Source organism: Heterodontus francisci, chromosome 48 (genome assembly GCF_036365525.1).
Source record: "Heterodontus francisci isolate sHetFra1 chromosome 48, sHetFra1.hap1, whole genome shotgun sequence".
NCBI lineage: Eukaryota > Metazoa > Chordata > Chondrichthyes > Heterodontiformes > Heterodontidae > Heterodontus > Heterodontus francisci.
Window position 1 is genome coordinate 3,493,205 of NC_090418.1, and position 21,627 is coordinate 3,514,831.

Here is a 21,627-nt window from a genome sequence, read left to right on the forward strand (position 1 = left end):
CTCACCACTCTCTGGGGAAAGAATTTTCTCCTGAATTCCCCATTGGATTTATTAGTGACTGTCTTATATTTATGACCTTAGTCCTGCTTTTCCCAGGACTAATATCTCTACATCTACCATATCAGGCATGCAAATTTATTTATTTATTTGCTGCTGATGTTTAAATTTGTGACAATTAAAGATTTGCAGCACAGAAAGATTCCAGACACTCAGCAGCCTCTCCACCTGAGACTCTGTAAGGTGCGCCGGAACCTTTGGTTTGAGCCTCACAGATCGCGGCGCCCGCCGGACACTTCCGGCCGCGGCACACCGGAAGTAGTCGAGCTCCGGCTGTCCCTCTGCCGCGATGGCGGCTGCCGAGATGCTGAAGGCCCTGCTGCTCAACTTCTTCCTGTCCGAGAAATGCTACGAGGAATTCTTCCTGGAGTTTAACTTCTTGGACGGTGAGACCCTGGAGCAAAGCGGTCGCCGGGACGGAGACATTTAAACCTCTCACTCTGCGGGTCCGTTAAGACAGGACAGACCCCACCCCCCCCGGGTGCCAGACTCCGATTGGTCCAGTTCAAACCGCCGCGGCCAATGGGAATGCGCAGAACGGTGTCGCGCTCTCCGATTGGTCCCGAGCGCTGTCAATCACCAGTGAACGTTGACCTCTTAAAGTAGTGATGTCCCTTTTCATGTGTTTATGGTCCTTGGATGGAAAATACACCAGCTGCATACTTATCAATTGGATTTTTGCCAGTCTCGTTCAGCTGAGGGGCTTCCTGCCCTCCTCCTCCCTGCACTCCACAAATCTCTCAAAGGATAGATTTGCAGGGTTATGGAGGAAGAGCTAGTTGGTACAGATGTGATGTGTCGATTGGCAGCTTTCTGTGCTATATGCTTCTATGATAAATATGGGGGCCTAGTTTTTCATCTCTTTGTGGCAATGCACTGGGAACTATGGTGTACGATTCTGCGATGAAGAGTTTTCATTTATGGCCCTCGGGACTTCCCAAAAAGTCCCTTTTTCTTTTATTCGCCTAATTGCCCTTGAACTGAATGGCTTGCCTGGCCATTTCAGAGGGCATTTTTATTTTTTGAGAGTCAACCACATTGCTGTGGGTCTGGGGTCACATATAGGCCAGGCCAGACCAGACCAGGTAAGGACGGCAGATTTCCTTCCCGAAAGGACTTAAGTGAACCCGATGGGTTTTTACAACAATCGACAGTGGTCACCATTGGACTAACTATTTATTTTAAATTCCAGATTTATTAATTGAATTCAAATTTCACCATTTGCCACGGTGAGATTCGAACCCATTTCCCCAGAGCATTAGCCTGGGCTCTGGATTACTAGTCTAGTGACATTACCACTACACCACTGCCTCCAAAGTGTGATTTAGCCAGTTAAGTACTTTGAAATCTAGTCACTGTTGTAATGTAGGAAACCTAGCAGCCACTTTGCACACAGCAGTTTTTTTTTAGTGATGTTGATTGAAGGGTAAATATTGGCCCAGGACAACAGGGAGAGCTCTTCTGCTCTTCAAATAGTGGCCGTGGGATCTTTACCATCCACCTGAGAGAAAAGACGGGAGCTTGGTTCAACACCTCCATCAATGTTGCACTGGGAGTCTCAGCCTGGATTTTGTGCTCGAGTGTCTGCAGTGGGCCCCGAACTCACGACCTACTGACTCAGAGGCAAGAGGGTGCAGCCCACTGAGACACAGCTGATACTGGGCATTCCCTGATCTCTTTCTGTCTCATCCTCCAAAGGAGAGCTGTCAGGATCCAACTCTGCATATGCATCCGTGAGCTGGGATCTCTGGGTGTGAGGATCCCCATCTCCCTGTGTGAGGCTGCCACTCCGCGGTCAGAGAATTTGTCCAGCCTGGAAGCTTTGTCTATAGTACCCCCTCCAGTTCCTCCATACGGACAAAATGTTAACACTTCCTCTGTTTTCCATCCCTCTTTAGTTCCTTGTCTGAAAATCCTCCTCAGCAAAGTGTTGGGACTGGCCATCATCACAGGATCAGTGATGGGTGAGTTAGTCCGAAACTGTTTAAAACAGATAAATAAAGCCAGAACGTCAACAGCTAGCAGCAGCCATCAGCAATGTTTTTGTCATGGTTACTCTTACTCCACCCACCCCTCCTGAAGGCACAGGTAAGGGGGAATCCCAGGCAGCTTCTCAACCCAGTAACTCAGCCTCTACCTGTGTGTTCCCAGATGTTAAGTGTTGATTGACTGGCAGAGGCATCACGGCTGAGCCCGATCCCTGTCTCGATGTCAACAGCTGCACTTTCCAGCTATGGGTCTCTGTCAGGTGCCGTCCCGCCACTGACAGAACCCCCAAGTTGTGACCCTGCAGATCAAACCTTCACCCATCGTCCACTCTGCTCGCAGACCAACATTGGCTCCAGGTCTGACAATTCATTTAAAAATTCTCATCCTTCAAACCCCCTCCATGGCATCGCCCCCACCACCCCTCCCTATCTCTGTAACCAGCCCCACACCTCCAGAGATCTCTGCGTCCCTCCAATTCTGGCCTCTTGTGCATCTCCGATTTCCATCACTCCACCATTGGCGGCCGTGCCTTCAGCTGCCTGGGCCCTAAGCTCTGGAATTCCCTCCCTAAACCTCTCCACCTCCCCCTCTCTCCTCCTTTAAGATGCTTTTAAAACCGACCTCTTTGACTGAGCTTTTGGTCGCCTGTCCTAATATCTCCTTACGTGGCTTGGGGTCAGTTTTTGTTGGACTGATTTACACTCCTGTGAAACACCTTGGGACATTTTTTCACATTAAAGGCACCAGATAAATGCAGTTTGTCGTTGATTGATACAGACCGCTGTCAGATTTCCCACGTTCACTCTGCCCTTGCCAGACCTTAGCTTTTCGGGAATGTTCATTGTGGACAGGAGGATTATGGGCAGTGTGATTGGGAAGGGTCAAGGGTCATGTTCTGTGCCAGTCAGAGGGTCAGTCAGGCACTGCGTCTGTGGCCCACGGGCGTGTTTCCACCAGTTGCTGGGCAGAGCCTCTGAGTGACTTGATTGTGTTTTTCTTCCAGTTAAACTACCTCAGATTTTTAAGATCATGAGGGCCAAGAGCACAGCAGGCCTGAGCTTTAACTCAGTGCTCCTGGAAATGCTGTCCATCACTGGCTCCATGGTTTATGGTATCAGGAACCACTTCCCCTTCAGGTACTTTTAACTGTGTTTTACATAATCTTACATCAAGTCTGCACACCAAAACAGGCCATTCGGCCCAACTGCTCCATGCTGGTGTTAATGCCTCCTCCTCCCTCTTCATCTCACCCTATCACTATATCCTTCAAGTCCTTTCTCCCTCATGTTCATCCAGCTTCCACTTAAATGCATCTATACTATTCACCTCAACTTGGTGGGAATTTGTGTTGTGAGGATGATGCAAAACAGCTTCAAGGGGATTTGGAAAGACTTCGTGAGTGGGCAAGAACATGGCAGATAGGATATAATGTGGAAAAGTGTGAGGTTATCCACTTTGGGAGGAGGTACAGATGTGCAGAGTATTTCTTAAATGGAAAGAGATGCGAAAGTGTACAAAGGGACCTGGGTGTCCTTGTCAATAAGTCACCGAATGCTAACATGCAGGTGCAGCAAGCAATTAGGAAGGCTAATGGTATGTTAGCCTTTATCACAAGAGGTTTTGAGTACAGGAGTAGTGAAGTTTTGATCCAGTTGTATAGAACCTTGGTTAGACTGCACCTGGAGTAACGTGTGCAGTTTTTGTCCCCTTACCTTATTTCCATAATGGCTTAAATATTGGCCCCAGGACACGAGGCAGAACTCCCCTGCTCTTTTGCAAAATAGTGATCCTGGGATCTTTTACATCGACCTGAGAGGATAGGTGTGGCCTCGGTTTAACGCCTCATCTGAAAGGCTGCCTCTCCGACAGTGCAGCACTCCCTCAGTACTGCCCCTCCGACGGCGCGGCGCTCCCCCAGTACTGCCCCTCCGACGGCGCGGCGCTCCCCCAGTACTGCCCCTCCGACGGCGCGGCGCTCCCCCAGTACTGCCCCTCCGACGGCGCGGCGCTCCCCCAGTACTGCCCCTCCGACGGCGCGGCGCTTCCCCAGTACTGCCCCTCCGACGGCGCGGCGCTCCCCCAGTACTGCCCCTCCGACGGCGCGGCGCTCCCCCAGTACTGCCCCTCCGACGGCGCGGCGCTCCCCCAGTACTGCCCCTCCGACGGCGCGGCGCTCCCCCAGTACTGCCCCTCCGATGGCGCGGCGCTCCCCCAGTACTGCCCCTCCGACGGCGCGGCGCTCCCCCAGTACTGCCCCTCCGACGGCGCGGCGCTCCCCCAGTACTGCCCCTCCGATGGCGCGGCGCTCCCCCAGTACTGCCCCTCCGACGGCGCGGCGCTCCCCCAGTACTGCCCCTCCGACGGCGCGGCGCTCCCCCAGTACTGCCCCTCCGACGGCGCGGCGCTCCCCCAGTACTGCCCCTCCGACGGCGCGGCGCTCCCCCAGTACTGCCCCTCCGACGGCGCGGCGCTCCCCCAGTACTGCCCCTCCGACGGCGCGGCGCTCCCCCAGTACTGCCCCTCCGACGGCGCACTGCTCCCTCAGTACTGACCCTCCAACGATGCGGCGCTCCCCCAGTACTGACCCTCCGACGGCGCGGCGCTCCCCCAGTACTGACCCTCCGACGGCGCACTACTCCCTCAGTACTGACCCTCCGACGGCGCGGCGCTCCCTCAGTACTGACCCTCCGACAGTGCAGCACTCCCTCAGTACTGACCCTCCAACGATGCGGCGCTCCCCCAGTACTGACCCTCCGACGGCGCGGCGCTCCCTCAGTACTGACCCTCCGACAGCGCGGCGCTCCCTCAGTACTGACCCTCCGACAGCGCGGCGCTCCCTCAGTACTGACCCTCCGACAGCGCGGCGCTCCCTCAGTACTGACCCTCCGACAGCGCGGCGCTCCCTCAGTACTGACCCTCCGACAGCGCGGCGCTCCCTCAGTACTGACCCTCCGACAGCGCGGCGCTCCCTCAGTACTGACCCTCCGACAGCGCGGCGCTCCCTCAGTACTGACCCTCCGACAGCGCGGCGCTCCCTCAGTACTGACCCTCCGACAGCGCGGCGCTCCCTCAGTACTGACCCTCCGACAGCGCGGCGCTCCCTCAGTACTGACCCTCCGACAGTGCGGCGCTCCCTCAGTACTGACCCTCCGACGTTGCGGCGCTCCCTCAGTACTGACCCTCCGACGGCGCACTGCTCCTTCAGTACTGACCCACCGACGATGCGGCGCTCCCTCAGTACTGACCCTCCGACAGTGCAGCACTCCCTCAGTACTGACCCTCCGACGGCGCACTGCTCCTTCAGTACTGACCCTCCGACGATGCGGCGCTCCCTCAGTACTGACCCTCCGACGGCGCACTGCTCCTTCAGTACTGACCCTCCGACGGCGCACTGCTCCTTCAGTACTGACCCTCTGACGATGCGGCGCTCCCTCAGTACTGACCCTCCGACAGTGCAGCACTCCCTCAGTACTGACCCTCCGACGGCGCACTGCTCCTTCAGTACTGACCCTCCGACGATGCGGCGCTCCCTCAGTACTGACCCTCCGACGGCGCACTGCTCCTTCAGTACTGACCCTCCGACGGCGCACTGCTCCTTCAGTACTGACCCTCCGACGATGCGGCGCTCCCTCAGTACTGACCCTCCGACGGCGCACTGCTCCTTCAGTACTGACCCACCGACGATGCGGCGCTCCCTCAGTACTGACCCTCCGACAGTGCAGCACTCCCTCAGTACTGACCCTCCGACGGCGCACTGCTCCTTCAGTACTGACCCTCCGACGATGCGGCGCTCCCTCAGTACTGACCCTCCGACGGCGCACTGCTCCTTCAGTACTGACCCACCGACGATGCGGCGCTCCCTCAGTACTGACCCTCCGACAGTGCAGCACTCCCTCAGTACTGACCCTCCGACAGTGCGGCACTCCCTCAGTACTGACCCTCCGACAGTGCGGCGCTCCCTCAGTACTGACCCTCCGACAGCGCGGCGCTCCCTCAGTACTGACCCTCCGACAGCGCGGCGCTCCCTCAGTACTGACCCTCCGACAGCGCGGCGCTCCCTCAGTACTGACCCTCCGACAGTGCGGCGCTCCCTCAGTACTGACCCTCCGACGTTGCGGCGCTCCCTCAGTACTGACCCTCCGACGGCGCACTGCTCCTTCAGTACTGACCCACCGACGATGCGGCGCTCCCTCAGTACTGACCCTCCGACAGTGCAGCACTCCCTCAGTACTGACCCTCCGACGGCGCACTGCTCCTTCAGTACTGACCCTCCGACGATGCGGCGCTCCCTCAGTACTGACCCTCCGACGGCGCACTGCTCCTTCAGTACTGACCCTCCGACGGCGCACTGCTCCTTCAGTACTGACCCTCTGACGATGCGGCGCTCCCTCAGTACTGACCCTCCGACAGTGCAGCACTCCCTCAGTACTGACCCTCCGACGGCGCACTGCTCCTTCAGTACTGACCCTCCGACGATGCGGCGCTCCCTCAGTACTGACCCTCCGACGGCGCACTGCTCCTTCAGTACTGACCCTCCGACGGCGCACTGCTCCTTCAGTACTGACCCTCCGACGATGCGGCGCTCCCTCAGTACTGACCCTCCGACGGCGCACTGCTCCTTCAGTACTGACCCACCGACGATGCGGCGCTCCCTCAGTACTGACCCTCCGACAGTGCAGCACTCCCTCAGTACTGACCCTCCGACAGTGCGGCACTCCCTCAGTACTGACCCTCCGACAGTGCGGCGCTCCCTCAGTACTGACCCTCCGACAGTGCGGCGCTCCCTCAGTACTGACCCTCCGACGGCGCGGCGCTCCCTCAGTACTGACCCTCCGACAGCGCGGCGCTCCCTCAGTACTGACCCTCCGATGGCGCGGCGCTCCCCCAGTACTGCCCCTCCGACGGCGCGGCGCTCCCCCAGTACTGCCCCTCCGACGGCGCGGCGCTCCCCCAGTACTGCCCCTCCGATGGCGCGGCGCTCCCCCAGTACTGCCCCTCCGACGGCGCGGCGCTCCCCCAGTACTGCCCCTCCGACGGCGCGGCGCTCCCCCAGTACTGCCCCTCCGACGGCGCGGCGCTCCCCCAGTACTGCCCCTCCGACGGCGCGGCGCTCCCCCAGTACTGCCCCTCCGACGGCGCGGCGCTCCCCCAGTACTGCCCCTCCGACGGCGCGGCGCTCCCCCAGTACTGCCCCTCCGACGGCGCGGCGCTCCCCCAGTACTGCCCCTCCGACGGCGCGGCGCTCCCCCAGTACTGCCCCTCCGACGGCGCACTGCTCCCTCAGTACTGACCCTCCAACGATGCGGCGCTCCCCCAGTACTGACCCTCCGACGGCGCGGCGCTCCCCCAGTACTGATCCTCCGACGGCGCACTACTCCCTCAGTACTGACCCTCCGACGGCGCGGCGCTCCCTCAGTACTGACCCTCCGACAGTGCAGCACTCCCTCAGTACTGACCCTCCAACGATGCGGCGCTCCCCCAGTACTGACCCTCCGACGGCGCGGCGCTCCCTCAGTACTGACCCTCCGACAGCGCGGCGCTCCCTCAGTACTGACCCTCCGACAGCGCGGCGCTCCCTCAGTACTGACCCTCCGACAGCGCGGCGCTCCCTCAGTACTGACCCTCCGACAGCGCGGCGCTCCCTCAGTACTGACCCTCCGACAGCGCGGCGCTCCCTCAGTACTGACCCTCCGACAGCGCGGCGCTCCCTCAGTACTGACCCTCCGACAGCGCGGCGCTCCCTCAGTACTGACCCTCCGACAGCGCGGCGCTCCCTCAGTACTGACCCTCCGACAGCGCGGCGCTCCCTCAGTACTGACCCTCCGACAGCGCGGCGCTCCCTCAGTACTGACCCTCCGACAGTGCGGCGCTCCCTCAGTACTGACCCTCCGACGTTGCGGCGCTCCCTCAGTACTGACCCTCCGACGGCGCACTGCTCCTTCAGTACTGACCCACCGACGATGCGGCGCTCCCTCAGTACTGACCCTCCGACAGTGCAGCACTCCCTCAGTACTGACCCTCCGACGGCGCACTGCTCCTTCAGTACTGACCCTCCGACGATGCGGCGCTCCCTCAGTACTGACCCTCCGACGGCGCACTGCTCCTTCAGTACTGACCCTCCGACGGCGCACTGCTCCTTCAGTACTGACCCTCTGACGATGCGGCGCTCCCTCAGTACTGACCCTCCGACAGTGCAGCACTCCCTCAGTACTGACCCTCCGACGGCGCACTGCTCCTTCAGTACTGACCCTCCGACGATGCGGCGCTCCCTCAGTACTGACCCTCCGACGGCGCACTGCTCCTTCAGTACTGACCCTCCGACGGCGCACTGCTCCTTCAGTACTGACCCTCCGACGATGCGGCGCTCCCTCAGTACTGACCCTCCGACGGCGCACTGCTCCTTCAGTACTGACCCACCGACGATGCGGCGCTCCCTCAGTACTGACCCTCCGACAGTGCAGCACTCCCTCAGTACTGACCCTCCGACGGCGCACTGCTCCTTCAGTACTGACCCTCCGACGATGCGGCGCTCCCTCAGTACTGACCCTCCGACGGCGCACTGCTCCTTCAGTACTGACCCACCGACGATGCGGCGCTCCCTCAGTACTGACCCTCCGACAGTGCAGCACTCCCTCAGTACTGACCCTCCGACAGTGCGGCACTCCCTCAGTACTGACCCTCCGACAGTGCGGCGCTCCCTCAGTACTGACCCTCCGACAGTGCGGCGCTCCCTCAGTACTGACCCTCCGACGGCGCGGCGCTCCCTCAGTACTGACCCTCCGACAGCGCGGCGCTCCCTCAGTACTGACCCTCCGACAGCGCGGCGCTCCCTCAGTACTGACCCTCCGACAGCGCGGCGCTCCCTCAGTACTGACCCTCCGACAGTGCGGCGCTCCCTCAGTACTGACCCTCCGACGTTGCGGCGCTCCCTCAGTACTGACCCTCCGACGGCGCACTGCTCCTTCAGTACTGACCCACCGACGATGCGGCGCTCCCTCAGTACTGACCCTCCGACAGTGCAGCACTCCCTCAGTACTGACCCTCCGACGGCGCACTGCTCCTTCAGTACTGACCCTCCGACGATGCGGCGCTCCCTCAGTACTGACCCTCCGACGGCGCACTGCTCCTTCAGTACTGACCCTCCGACGGCGCACTGCTCCTTCAGTACTGACCCTCTGACGATGCGGCGCTCCCTCAGTACTGACCCTCCGACAGTGCAGCACTCCCTCAGTACTGACCCTCCGACGGCGCACTGCTCCTTCAGTACTGACCCTCCGACGATGCGGCGCTCCCTCAGTACTGACCCTCCGACGGCGCACTGCTCCTTCAGTACTGACCCTCCGACGGCGCACTGCTCCTTCAGTACTGACCCTCCGACGATGCGGCGCTCCCTCAGTACTGACCCTCCGACGGCGCACTGCTCCTTCAGTACTGACCCACCGACGATGCGGCGCTCCCTCAGTACTGACCCTCCGACAGTGCAGCACTCCCTCAGTACTGACCCTCCGACAGTGCGGCACTCCCTCAGTACTGACCCTCCGACAGTGCGGCGCTCCCTCAGTACTGACCCTCCGACAGTGCGGCGCTCCCTCAGTACTGACCCTCCGACGGCGCGGCGCTCCCTCAGTACTGACCCTCCGACAGCGCGGCGCTCCCTCAGTACTGACCCTCCGACAGCGCGGCGCTCCCTCAGTACTGACCCTCCGACAGTGCGGCGCTCCCTCAGTACTGACCCTCCGACGTTGATGCGCTCCCTCAGTACTGACCCTCCGACAGTGCGGCGTTCCCTCAGTACTGACCCTCCGACGGCGCGGCGCTCCCTCAGTACTGACCCTCCGACAGCGCGGCGCTCCCTCAGTACTGACCCTCCGACAGCGCGGCGCTCCCTCAGTACTGACCCTCCGACAGTGCGGCGCTCCCTCAGTACTGACCCTCCGACGTTGATGCGCTCCCTCAGTACTGACCCTCCGACAGTGCGGCGTTCCCTCAGTACTGACCCTCCGACGGCGCGGCGCTCCCTCAGTACTGCCCCTCCGACGGCGCGGCGCTCCCCCAGTACTGCCCCTCCGACGGCGCGGCGCTCCCCCAGTACTGCCCCTCCGACGGCGCGGCGCTCCCCCAGTACTGCCCCTCCGACGGCGCGGCGCTCCCCCAGTACTGCCCCTCCGACGGCGCGGCGCTCCCCCAGTACTGCCCCTCCGACGGCGCGGCGCTCCCCCAGTACTGCCCCTCCGACGGCGCGGCGCTCCCCCAGTACTGCCCCTCCGACGGCGCGGCGCTCCCCCAGTACTGCCCCTCCGACGGCGCGGCGCTCCCCCAGTACTGCCCCTCCGACGGCGCGGCGCTCCCCCAGTACTGCCCCTCCGACGGCGCGGCGCTCCCCCAGTACTGCCCCTCCGACGGCGCGGCGCTCCCCCAGTACTGCCCCTCCGACGGCGCGGCGCTCCCCCAGTACTGCCCCTCCGACGGCGCGGCGCTCCCCCAGTACTGCCCCTCCGCCGGCGCGGCGCTCCCCCAGTACTGCCCCTCCGACGGCGCGGCGCTCCCCCAGTACTGCCCCTCCGACGGCGCGGCGCTCCCCCAGTACTGACCCTCCGACGGCGCGGCACTCCCTCAGTACTGACCCTCCGACAGCGCGGCGCTCCCTCAGTACTGACCCTCCGACGGCGCGGCGCTCCCTCAGTACTGACCCTCCGACAGCGCGGCGCTCCCTCAGTACTGACCCTCCGACAGCGCGGCGCTCCCTCAGTACTGACCCTCCGACAGTGCGGCGCTCCCTCAGTACTGACCCTCCGACGTTGATGCGCTCCCCCAGTACTGCCCCTCCGACGGCGCGGCGCTCCCCCAGTACTGCCCCTCCGACGGCGCGGCGCTCCCCCAGTACTGCCCCTCCGACGGCGCGGCGCTCCCCCAGTACTGCCCCTCCGACGGCGCACTGCTCCTTCAGTACTGACCCTCCGACAGAGCAGCACTCCCTCAGTACTGACCCTCCGACAGCGCAGCACTCCCTCAGTACTGACCCTCCGACGGCGCACTGCTCCTTCAGTACTGACCCTCCGACAGTGCAGCACTCCCTCAGTACTGACCCTCCGACAGCGCAGCACTCCCTCAGTACTGCCCCTCCGACGGCGCGGCGCTCCCTCAGTACTGACCCTCCGACGGCGCACTGCTCCTTCAGTACTGACCCTCCGACAGTGCAGCACTCCCTCAGTACTGACCCTCCGACAGCGCAGCACTCCCTCAGTACTGACCCTCCGACGGCGCACTGCTCCTTCAGTACTGACCCTCCGACAGTGCAGCACTCCCTCAGTACTGACCCTCCGACGGCGCACTGCTCCTTCAGTACTGACCCTCCGACGGCGCACTGCTCCTTCAGTACTGACCCTCCGACGGCGCGGCGCTCCCTCAGTACTGACCCTCCGACGGCGCGGCGCTCCCTCAGTACTGACCCTCCGACGGCGCACTGCTCCTTCAGTACTGACCCACCGACGGTGCGGCGCTCCCTCAGTACTGACCCTCCGACAGTGCAGCACTCCCTCAGTACTGACCCTCCGACGGCGCACTGCTCCTTCAGTACTGACCCTCCGACGATGCGGCGCTCCCTCAGTACTGACCCTCCGACGGCGCACTGCTCCTTCAGTACTGACCCACCGACAGTGCAGCACTCCCTCAGTACTGACCCTCCGACGGCGCACTGCTCCTTCAGTACTGACCCTCCGACAGTGCAGCACTCCCTCAGTACTGACCCTCCGACGGCGCACTGCTCCTTCAGTACTGACCCTCCGACGATGCGGCGCTCCCTCAGTACTGACCCTCCGACAGTGCAGCACTCCCTCAGTACTGACCCTCCGACAGTGCGGCACTCCCTCAGTACTGACCCTCCGACAGTGCGGCACTCCCTCAGTACTGACCCTCCGACAGTGCGGCGCTCCCTCAGTACTGACCCTCCGACAGTGCGGCGCTCCCTCAGTACTGACCCTCCGACGGCGCGGCGCTCCCTCAGTACTGACCCTCCGACAGCGCGGCGCTCCCTCAGTACTGACCCTCCGACAGTGCGGCGCTCCCTCAGTACTGACCCTCCGACAGTGCGGCGCTCCCTCAGTACTGACCCTCCGACGTTGATGCGCTCCCTCAGTACTGACCCTCCGACAGTGCGGCGTTCCCTCAGTACTGACCCTCCGACAGTGCGGCGTTCCCTCAGTACTGACCCTCCGACAGTGCGGCGCTCCCTCAGTACTGACCCTCCGACGTTGATGCGCTCCCTCAGTACTGACCCTCCGACGTTGATGCGCTCCCTCAGTACTGACCCTCCGACGTTGATGCGCTCCCTCAGTACTGACCCTCCGACGGTGCGGCGCTCCCTCAGTACTGACCCTCCGACAGTGCTGCGTTCCCTCAGTACTGACCCTCTGACAGTGCGGCGCTCCCTCAGTCCTGACCCTCCGACGTTGATGCGCTCCCTCAGTACTGACCTTCCGACGTTGATGCGCTCCCTCAGTACTGACCCTCCGACAGTGCGGCGTTCCCTCAGTACTGACCCTCCGACAGTGCGGCGTTCCCTCAGTACTGACCCTCCGACAGTGCGGCGCTCCCTCAGTACTGACCCTCCGACGTTGATGCGCTCCCTCAGTACTGACCCTCCGACGTTGATGCGCTCCCTCAGTACTGACCCTCCGACGTTGATGCGCTCCCTCAGTACTGACCCTCCGACGTTGATGCGCTCCCTCAGTACTGACCCTCCGACGGTGCGGCGCTCCCTCAGTACTGACCCTCCGACAGTGCCAGGTCTGAGGGAATGCCAGCCTAGGGTTTTTGATCAAATCTCTGCAGTGGATCTTGAACCTTCTGAGTCGGAGGTGGACGAGTTACCCACTGAGACATGGCCGACACCACTGACAGACAGTTGACTATGGACTGGTGTGGTGTGCATGTCTCATCCCCTCTCCAGGCAGCTCCCTGACCCTCAGAGTGGGGGCAACAGTCACATTATGAACCCCTACCTCTTGCCTCCTCTATTTATTGGTGGTGCAGTGGTTAGCACCGCAGCCTCACAGCTCCAGAGACCCGGGTTCAGTTCTGGGTACTGCCTGTGTGGAGTTTGCAAGTTCTCCCTGTGACCGCATGGGTTTCCACCGGGTGCTCTGGTTTCCTCCCACAGCCAAAGACTTGCAGGTTGATAGGTAAATTGGCCATTGTAAATTGCCCCTAGTGTAGGTAAGTGGTTGGAGAATGGTGGAGATGTGGCAGGGAATATGGGATTAATGTCGGATTAGTATAAATGGGTAGTTGTTGGTCGGCACAGACTCGGTGGGCTGAAGGGCCTGTTTCAGTGCTGTATCTCGAAATCAATAAATAAAATTGTAGATCAGTTGTGTTTAACTATATGCCGGTGAAGGGCATTAATTTTGGTTTCACTTGAGCACATATAAAGAGACAGTTAGTGAAGCTGTGTTGTGGTTGTGTTAGGAGGTGTATGCTTGTAATGTTCACTCTGTAAATAAATGTAAGACTGAGTAATGATTGGCTCTAGTTATATCCTTCAGCAGCTGACTTTCTGGAATATAACATCATCTTCCTCTTTACACAGCTCGTGGGGTGAAGCACTCTTCCTGATGCTGCAGACTTTGATGATTGGCTTCCTTATCCAGCACTATGGTGGCAGGCCACAGAAAGGTACCACGCCTTTGAGGAAACTCTCTACTCATTGGTTGAGAGGCATTGTGTAACATTATATGAGCTAAGGAATGTTAGCAGAAAGTGCTAGAGGTACTCAGCCGGTCTGACAGAAGCAACCAGAAATGTGAACTCTGTTTCTCTCTCGACAGATGCTGCCAGACCTGCTGAGTGTTTCCAGCACTTTCTGTTCTTATTTCAGATTTTCAGCATCCGCGGTATTTCACTATTATTTTTAAGGAATGTTAACCTTTGAAACCAGAGGGCTGGGATATAAAGGGGAGGAGGTCTTGCTGCAGCTTTACAAATCCCCAGTTAGACCACTTTCTGGAAACTGCATCTCAGAAAGGACTGTAGTGCAGTTTGATCAGGATTTTACCGGGGCTCCAAGGGTTAGATTGTGAGGAGAAATGACATAAACTAGGTTTGTGTTCCCTGGGAAATCGAAGGTTAAGGGGTGATTTGTTTGAGCATTTTTGGGATTTTGATCGGGTAGATAGGGAGAAACTATTCCCATTAGTGGGAGAGTGCAGGACGAGGGGACATTTACCTTAAAGTCAGAGCCAGGGCATTGAGGAGAGAAGTGAGGAGACACTTCTTCACAGAAAGGGTGGTGCAAGCGCCGGACCCCCTCCCACTGAAAAACAGTAGGTGCTGAGGCTCAATTAATGATTTTAAATCTGAGATCGATAGATGTTTGCCAGCCAAGGGTATGAAGGTAGATGGAGTTAGGTCACAGATTAGTCATGATCTCACTGAATGGCAGAACAGGCTCGAAGGGCTGAATGGCCTCCTCCTGTTCCAATGTTCCTGAGCGTTGCATAAAATTACATAGAATTTCACAGCACAGAAGCAGGCCATTCGGCCCAGCTACTCCGTGCTGGTGTTTATGCTCCACATGAACCACCTTCCACCCGCTCTCCATCTCACCCTGTCAGTATATCCTTCTATTCCTTTCTCCCTCGTGTTTATCCAGCTTCCTCCTTAAATGTATCAATACTATTCACCTCAACCACTCCCTGTGGTAGTGAGTTCCACATTCTCACCACTCTCTGGGTGAAGAAGTTTCTCCTGAATTCCCGATTGGATTTATTAGTGACTGTCTTATATTGATGGCCCCGAGTTCTGGTCTCCCCCCACAAATGGAAACGTCTTCTCTACGTCTACCATCTCGAACCCTTTCATAATCTTATAGATCTTTATCAGGTCACCCTCAGCCTTCTCTTTCCTAGACAAAAGCATCCCAGCCTGTCCGATCTTTCCTGATAGTTCTGGTATCATTCTACTAAATCTTTTTCACACCCTGTCCAGTACTTCTGTATCCTTTTTAGAATATGGAAACTGGAGCTCTACACGTTACCCCAAGAACGGACGAACCAAGGTGCTGTACAAGATTAACTTAAACTCCTCTGCTTTGCAATTCTGTCTCTCAAAATGTCCTCCAGTGCTTGGCTTTGCTTTTTTATGATCCTATTGAGCTGTCTCTCTACTGTTAGTGATTTGTGATCTATATCCGATCCCGTTCTTCCTCTACCCCCATTTAAACAGTTATTTTCCAAGTCGTCTGGGGCCTCCTTATTCTTTCTACCTTGCACTTAGCTATATTGAAATTCATTTCTCTTTGTATGCCCATTCTTCAGATCCTGTGCCAGTTCCCCTCAGTCCCTCCCCCATGTATCCCCCTCCTCCTGAGAACGAAGCATTCCTGGGGCGTAGCATCCGTGCCAATGGCTGCCCTCCAACACTGAGCCCGAGTGTGCACGCTTTATACGTGAAGCTGTCCAGCGATCATGAGGGGCATCGTAGCCAGTCTGGATCCAGTCCTGCTCACCAACTGTGGGGGGGGCATCGCGACTGGTCCAGATCTTAGAATTCCCGATTGGATTGAACCCACATATGCTATTCAGTGGAGTTGGACTTAAACTCACAACCTCCTGACCCGGGGGTGAGAGTGATGTCCAGTGACCCATAGCCAACACCACAGATCACTTGCTCGCACACAGCTGTGCGGTTGGGGCGGGGTGGGGGGGGGTGGAGGGGAGGTAAAGCAGCCGCGACCTATGACCTGTACTTTGGACCACAATTTATCGCCTCTGGGGATAAGCAGCGCCTGTTTATAACTGGTTTACGTCTCTCTCTTTTTTCTCTCTCTCTCTCTCAGGTGTGGCTTGTCTGCTGATTTACTTTGTCCTGGTTGGTCTTTTGCTGTCACCTTTGACCCCTATGATGGCCGTGACCTTGCTGCAGGCCCTCAATATGCCGGCAGTAATCGTCAGTCGGGTAAGGACCAGTCACAGCTGGAGCTGCCTTCATTGCTATAGCACCTTTCACCAGCTCAGGACGTTCCAAAGTGCTTTACAACCAATGAAATACTTTTTTTTTTAAGTCACTGTTGTAATGTCAGAAAAATGGCAGTCAATTTGCACACAGCAAGATCCCACAAGCAGCATCACGATAATGACCAGTTACTCTATTTGTACTGGTAGCAGTTGAGGGATAAATATTGTCCCAGGACACTGGGCAAAACGCCCCTCCTCCTCTTTGAAATACTGGCTACGGATCTTTTACTGCAACCAGAAAGGGAAGATGGGGCCTTGGTTTAATGTTTCATCAGAAAGACGGCACCTCTGATAGTGCAGCACTCCCTCAGTGCAGCACTCCCTCAGTGCTGCCCCTCCAACAGTGCAGCACTCCCTCAGTGCTGCCCCTCCAACAGTGCAGCACTCCCTCAGTGCTGCCCCTCCGACAGTGCGGCGCTCCCTCAGTACTGACCCTCCGACAGTGCAGCACTCACTCAGTACTGACCCTCCGACAGTGCGGTGCTCCCTCAGTACTGGCCCTCCGACAGTGCGGCGCTCCTTCAGTATTGACCCTCCGACAGTGCGGAGCTCCCTCAGTACTAACCCTCCGACAGTGCGGAGCTCCCTCAGTACCGACCCTCCGACAGTGCGGAGCTCCCTCAGTACCGACCCTCCAACAGTGCGGTGCTCCCTCAGTACCGGCCCTCCGACAGTGCGGTGCTCCCTCAGTACCGTCCCTCCGACAGTGCGGAGCTCCCTCAGTACTGACCCTCCGACAGTGCGGTGCTCCCTCAGTACTGGCCCTCCGACAGTGCGGCGCTCCTTCAGTATTGACCCTCCGACAGTGCGGAGCTCCCTCAGTACCGACCCTCCGACAGTGCGGCGCTCCCTCAGTACCGTCCCTCCGACAGTGCGGAGCTCCCTCAGTACCGACCCTCCAACAGTGCGGCGCTCCCTCAGTACTGATAGTGGAAGTGTCAGCTGGATTATGCGGCTGAAGTCTCTGGAGTGGGACTCAAACCCATGATCTTCTGACTCAGAGGGATGACTTGTCACTGGCTGAGTGGTCTGGCTTGTAAGTGCTGTTGCTGGGCGAGAACAGGAGCATGTCTGGCGGAAGTTTTTGCCCAAAGTCGAATATCCTCACTGTCCCAGCTCTCACACAAACATGAATGAGGTGCCAGAGGCAGACTGTCCTGTAGGAACCCTCCCCCCCCCACCGCATTCCTCCCCAGCACATGGCAGCACCTCCAGTGAGGATATTCGACTTTGAGCAAAAACTCTGAGTGGGGCAGGAGGGGGTGTTGAAATACTGTCCGACCAGAGAGGGGTTGGCCAGTGGTCATTATGAGGGTTGGGGACTGTTTGAAACTGCCGCTCATGTTGATATTTTCCTTCTGCAGTTGATTCAGATTCTTACGAACTATCGGAACGGTCACACAGGGCATCTCTCTGCCGTCACTGTCTTTCTCTTGTTCGGTGGTTCAGTGGCGAGAATCTTCACCTCCGTGCAGGTCAGTTTGTTGTTGAATTCTTCTTCCCCGCCCCGGCTCCTCATTCCCCACAATGGCACTAAGCCTCCACTGGAATGTAGGATCCTGCCCCACCTGCACAGACCTCCCGGTACTGGGCATCTCCCCTTTCACACACGCACACGCGCAGTCACACACCCTCACATTCACTGTCTCACCTGTGACCACACCCTCACCAGTTCACCACTGAGCAGGGATTGAAGCAGAGGTTAAAGGTCAGTATGCCAACTCCCCTCCCCCAAACCTCCATCCCCTCTAGACTGTGTGTTGTCTTTCCCCAGCGGGTCACGTGACCCCCCACTCCCATCGCAAGAGTTATGGTTTCCATTCCTTGTGTTTCCCTCCCCAGGAGACAGGCGACTGGCTGATGATTCTCACCTACGTGGTCTCGTCCTCCTTTAACGGGGTCATTGCTGCACAGCTGCTGTATTATTGGAGCGTTTCCATCGACAAACCCCAGAAGGCTGAATAACCGGGGAAAGCAAGCAGTAAAACCATCCACTGCCCACAGACACCAGATCAAATATCACATCTACCTCACCATTACACTCACAGCAGCACAGAGAGAGGGAGAGAGATGGCTCCAAAATCAACGGCTTCTCTTCCTCATAATCCCTCAGCTTTTACGCACTGACTCTCACTGGGATACAAGTTCCATGGGCACTGAGGCCAATTCTAGCACCCCCTACTCGAGCAGGGATCAGAACTGTGTCCTTCCTCAGCCCTTGTGTGGGATCGTTGATCTTTCAGGGTTACTGGGCCTTTCACATGGTGCAGGAGATCTGAAAGGGGCGGGGGAAAGGTATGGGGATTGTTTCGAAGCGTACTGCACACCAAACTGGGACCGGCCCACACATGGCTCGATCCCTGATCAGCACGTGTCAGGTGCTGTAGGCCTCAGTGCTACTGGGGGGTCGGTGGAGGAGGGGCTGTGATGCTTCTAGCAGTCAAATATCCTGCCAGCTGACTGTAAGCACAGCACTGATCAACGCCTTGAAGGAACCAGAGCGGCAGAGGAGAGGAGGTGAGTGGAAGAAAGGAGTGAGTGGGTGAAAGGGAGTGGGATGGTTGGACACATCCCGACCAGGGTCGGCCTTGGACCGTGGGGTTGGAGATTTAACACTCCCCTCCACGTCCACTTGCTATTATGTGCAAAAAAGAAAAATGTCATTTTCCTGTTGAGGTCAATGTCTAGAGATTAATTGTGATTAAACCTGATTTTGTCGTCTGTCTCCGATTTCAGTCAATGATGCTTTTCTCAGTGCAGACCCCATCGCCGCCTCCCCCACCCCCAGCCTATCCCCCATCCCCCTATCCCGCTGGCGTAAAAGATTCCACAGCACCATTTCGAAGACCAGGGAACATTGGAACAGGAGGAGGCCATTCGGCCCCTCGAGCCTGTTCCGCCCGCCATTCAGTGAGATCGGGGCTGATCTATGACCTAACTCCATATCCCAGCCTTTGCCCCATATCCCTTAATACCTTTGGTTGACAAAAACCTATCATTCTCAGATTTAAAATTAACAATTGATCCGGCATCAATTGCCGTATCTGGAAGAGAGTTCCAAACTTCTACCACCCTTTCTGTGTTGAAGTGTTTCCTAATTTCACTCCTGAAAGGTCTGGCTCTAAAATTTGGACTCTGACCCCCGAGTCCTAGACTCCCCAACCAGCAGAAATAGTTTCTATCTGTCTACCCTGTCCGTTCCCCTTAATATCTTGAAAGTTTTGATCAAATCACCCCTTAACCTTCTATATTCCAGGGAATACAAACCTAGTTTGTTTAATCTCTCCTTGTAATTTAACTCTTGGAGTCCAGACATCATTCTGCACTCTCTGCAAGGCCAGCATAAGGTGTGGTGCCCAGAACTGCTCCCAGTAATTCCCGGTGTGGTCTAACCAGGGCTTTGTATAGCTGAAGCAAGACTTCTCCCCCCTTGTATTCTAGTCCTCGAGATATAAAGGCCAACATTCCATTAGCCTTTTTCATTTATTTGCTGTATCTGCTCATGACATTTTAATGATCTGTGTATCTGGACCCTCAAGTCTCTTTGGATCTCCAGTGTTTCTAGCTTTTCACCATTGAGAAAGTGCCCTGTTCTACCCTTTTCAGGTCCAAAGAGGATGATCTTATATTTGCCCGCATTGAAATCCATTTACTGCAGTTTTGCCCGTTCACTTAAACTATTAATATCACTTTGTAATGTTACACTTGCAGCTACACTGCTTATCTTTGTGTCAGTTTGGATATGTGGTTTTCTGTCTGTTCATCTGAGTCATGACTAAATGTGGTGAATTGTTAAGGCCCCAACACAGATCATTGTGGGACACCACGAGTCACATCCTGCCAATTCACGTACCTGCCCATCATCCCTACTGTCTGTCTCCTGCCACTCAGCCAGTTTCCGAACCAGCTCTCCAATTCCATGAGCTTCGACTTTATTTAACAGTCTCTAATGAGGGACTTTATCAAGTGCCTCTGGAAACCCGTATAAATAACATCCAGAGACATTCTCCTGTGCACTACTCTTCAAAAAAAATTCAAACTGGTCCTCTCTGATAAGCTGAAAATTTGAAAGGTGTTCAGTCACTCCATCCTGAATTATAGACTGTTAATTTCCTGACAACAGATCTTAGGCTGCCTGCTCTATCATCCCCTGGTTTCCCCCTCTCGCTTTTCTTAAATAGCAGAGTGACGTGTGCAATTTTACAATTTAAAGGAACGGTTCCAGAATCGAGAGAACTTTGGAAGATTATAGTTCGGGCATCTGTACTGTTCTCACCTACTTCCTGTAAACCCCTGGGATGGAAACCATCCTAGTCCTGGCGATTTGTCACTCTTTCATGTTATTTATTTCTTTGTTATTGTGAATTTGCTTATGTTAATTTTGGTGAGTCCCTGTCCCAGCTTCAATATTGGTTTCCTTGGGAGGTCCGGAATTCTGACCTCTTCCTCTACTGAAAATACTGATGCAAAGTCATTGCTCAATAGGTCCTCAATTTCCTTATTTTCATTGAACATATCATCGGGTTCCGTTGTTCCTACCCACACTTTTCTTCCCATTATAATGGTAACATTTTTAAGTGTTGATTTTGATATCCCTTGCAAGTATCTTTTCATACCCGCCTTTTGTAGCTCCAGTCAGTTTTCTTGGAAATAAACAACCAACACCGAAGAGTCTTCACCAGGTCACTTGCTGTTTGTGGGATCTTGCTGTGCACAGATGGGCCACCCGTTTTGCACCAGGACAGAGACTACAAAAGCAACTCATTGGCTGTAAAGCATGCTGAAGTCATGAAAGGCGCTATAGAAATGCAGGGTCTTTTCTTTTCTCAATGCAGCACTGGGGATCCATGAGAACTCAACTTGCCAACCTTCCAGGTTTGCCATGGAGCCTCCAGGAAAAGGCCCAAGCAGAGTTGACAACTCTTAATGGGAGCGCACTGTGGATGCTCTTTGTTTTGAGTTCATCATCCCCAGCTGCACAGTTGGGGGAGGATCAACAGTGGATGCAGCTCCATCCACAGGGAAGGAGATACCCAGCCAGCCATATGTACAGTTCCCAACAGCAGGCTGGAGCAGCAGAGAGAGAAAGACAAGGCCCCAAGATGGCGGCCACTTAAGTTGCTGCAGGGTGATTATTGCAGGGGATCTAAAGGGAAGAAGAAATAATGCATGTTACTTGAATTACAGCCTAGCTTCTGCACAAGTAAATGTTCATATTTTGTTTGTATGTTGAAATATTGGGTAAAATTCTAAATAAAACCTGGAATGAGTGGGATATTTGTGGGGTAGTACCACTGTCGTCCTGTTGGCAGCGGTGTAGAGCAGAATCACGTGGTAGGGTGCCGCAGCGCCGCCTGCAGGCCATCACCGGAATTGCAGCTAGTAAAGATGGTTGAATTGTGTGTAAAATGTTAATGACTAGTTAACTTTTGGACAAAAAAAGTGTATAAAAACCTTATCTTGCGTCACAGCCACTTACATTTATACAGTGCCTTTAAAGTAGTAAAACATCCCAAGATTATTCGGCCAAATTTTAGACTCAACCACACAAGGAGATAGTAGGACAGGT

At 56.7% G+C, this 21,627-nt stretch overlaps 1 protein-coding gene across 1 annotated transcript; it reads left to right on the forward strand.

The window, feature by feature from the left end:
• The first annotated feature begins 297 nt into the window (after positions 1 to 297).
• On the forward strand, positions 298 to 18,788 carry mpdu1b (mannose-P-dolichol utilization defect 1b). Its single transcript, XM_068024003.1, has 7 exons — positions 298 to 443; positions 1,956 to 2,021; positions 3,050 to 3,182; positions 13,634 to 13,719; positions 15,881 to 15,999; positions 17,423 to 17,533; positions 17,901 to 18,788. Exons 1-7 carry the CDS (start codon positions 347 to 349, stop codon positions 18,021 to 18,023), a joined length of 735 nt encoding a protein of 244 aa, XP_067880104.1. The 5' UTR covers positions 298 to 346; the 3' UTR covers positions 18,024 to 18,788.
• Positions 18,789 to 21,627: the final 2,839 nt, after the last annotated feature.

Coding starts and splice junctions, on each gene's coding strand:
- mpdu1b (XM_068024003.1), top strand. CDS start 347: ATGGCGGCTGCCGAGATGCTGAAGGCCCTGCTGCTCAACTTCTTCCTG. Junction 16,000..17,422: donor CGGCAGTAATCGTCAGTCGG/GTAAGGACCAGT, acceptor TTCCTTCTGCAG/TTGATTCAGATTCTTACGAA. Junction 17,534..17,900: donor GAATCTTCACCTCCGTGCAG/GTCAGTTTGTTG, acceptor TTCCCTCCCCAG/GAGACAGGCGACTGGCTGAT.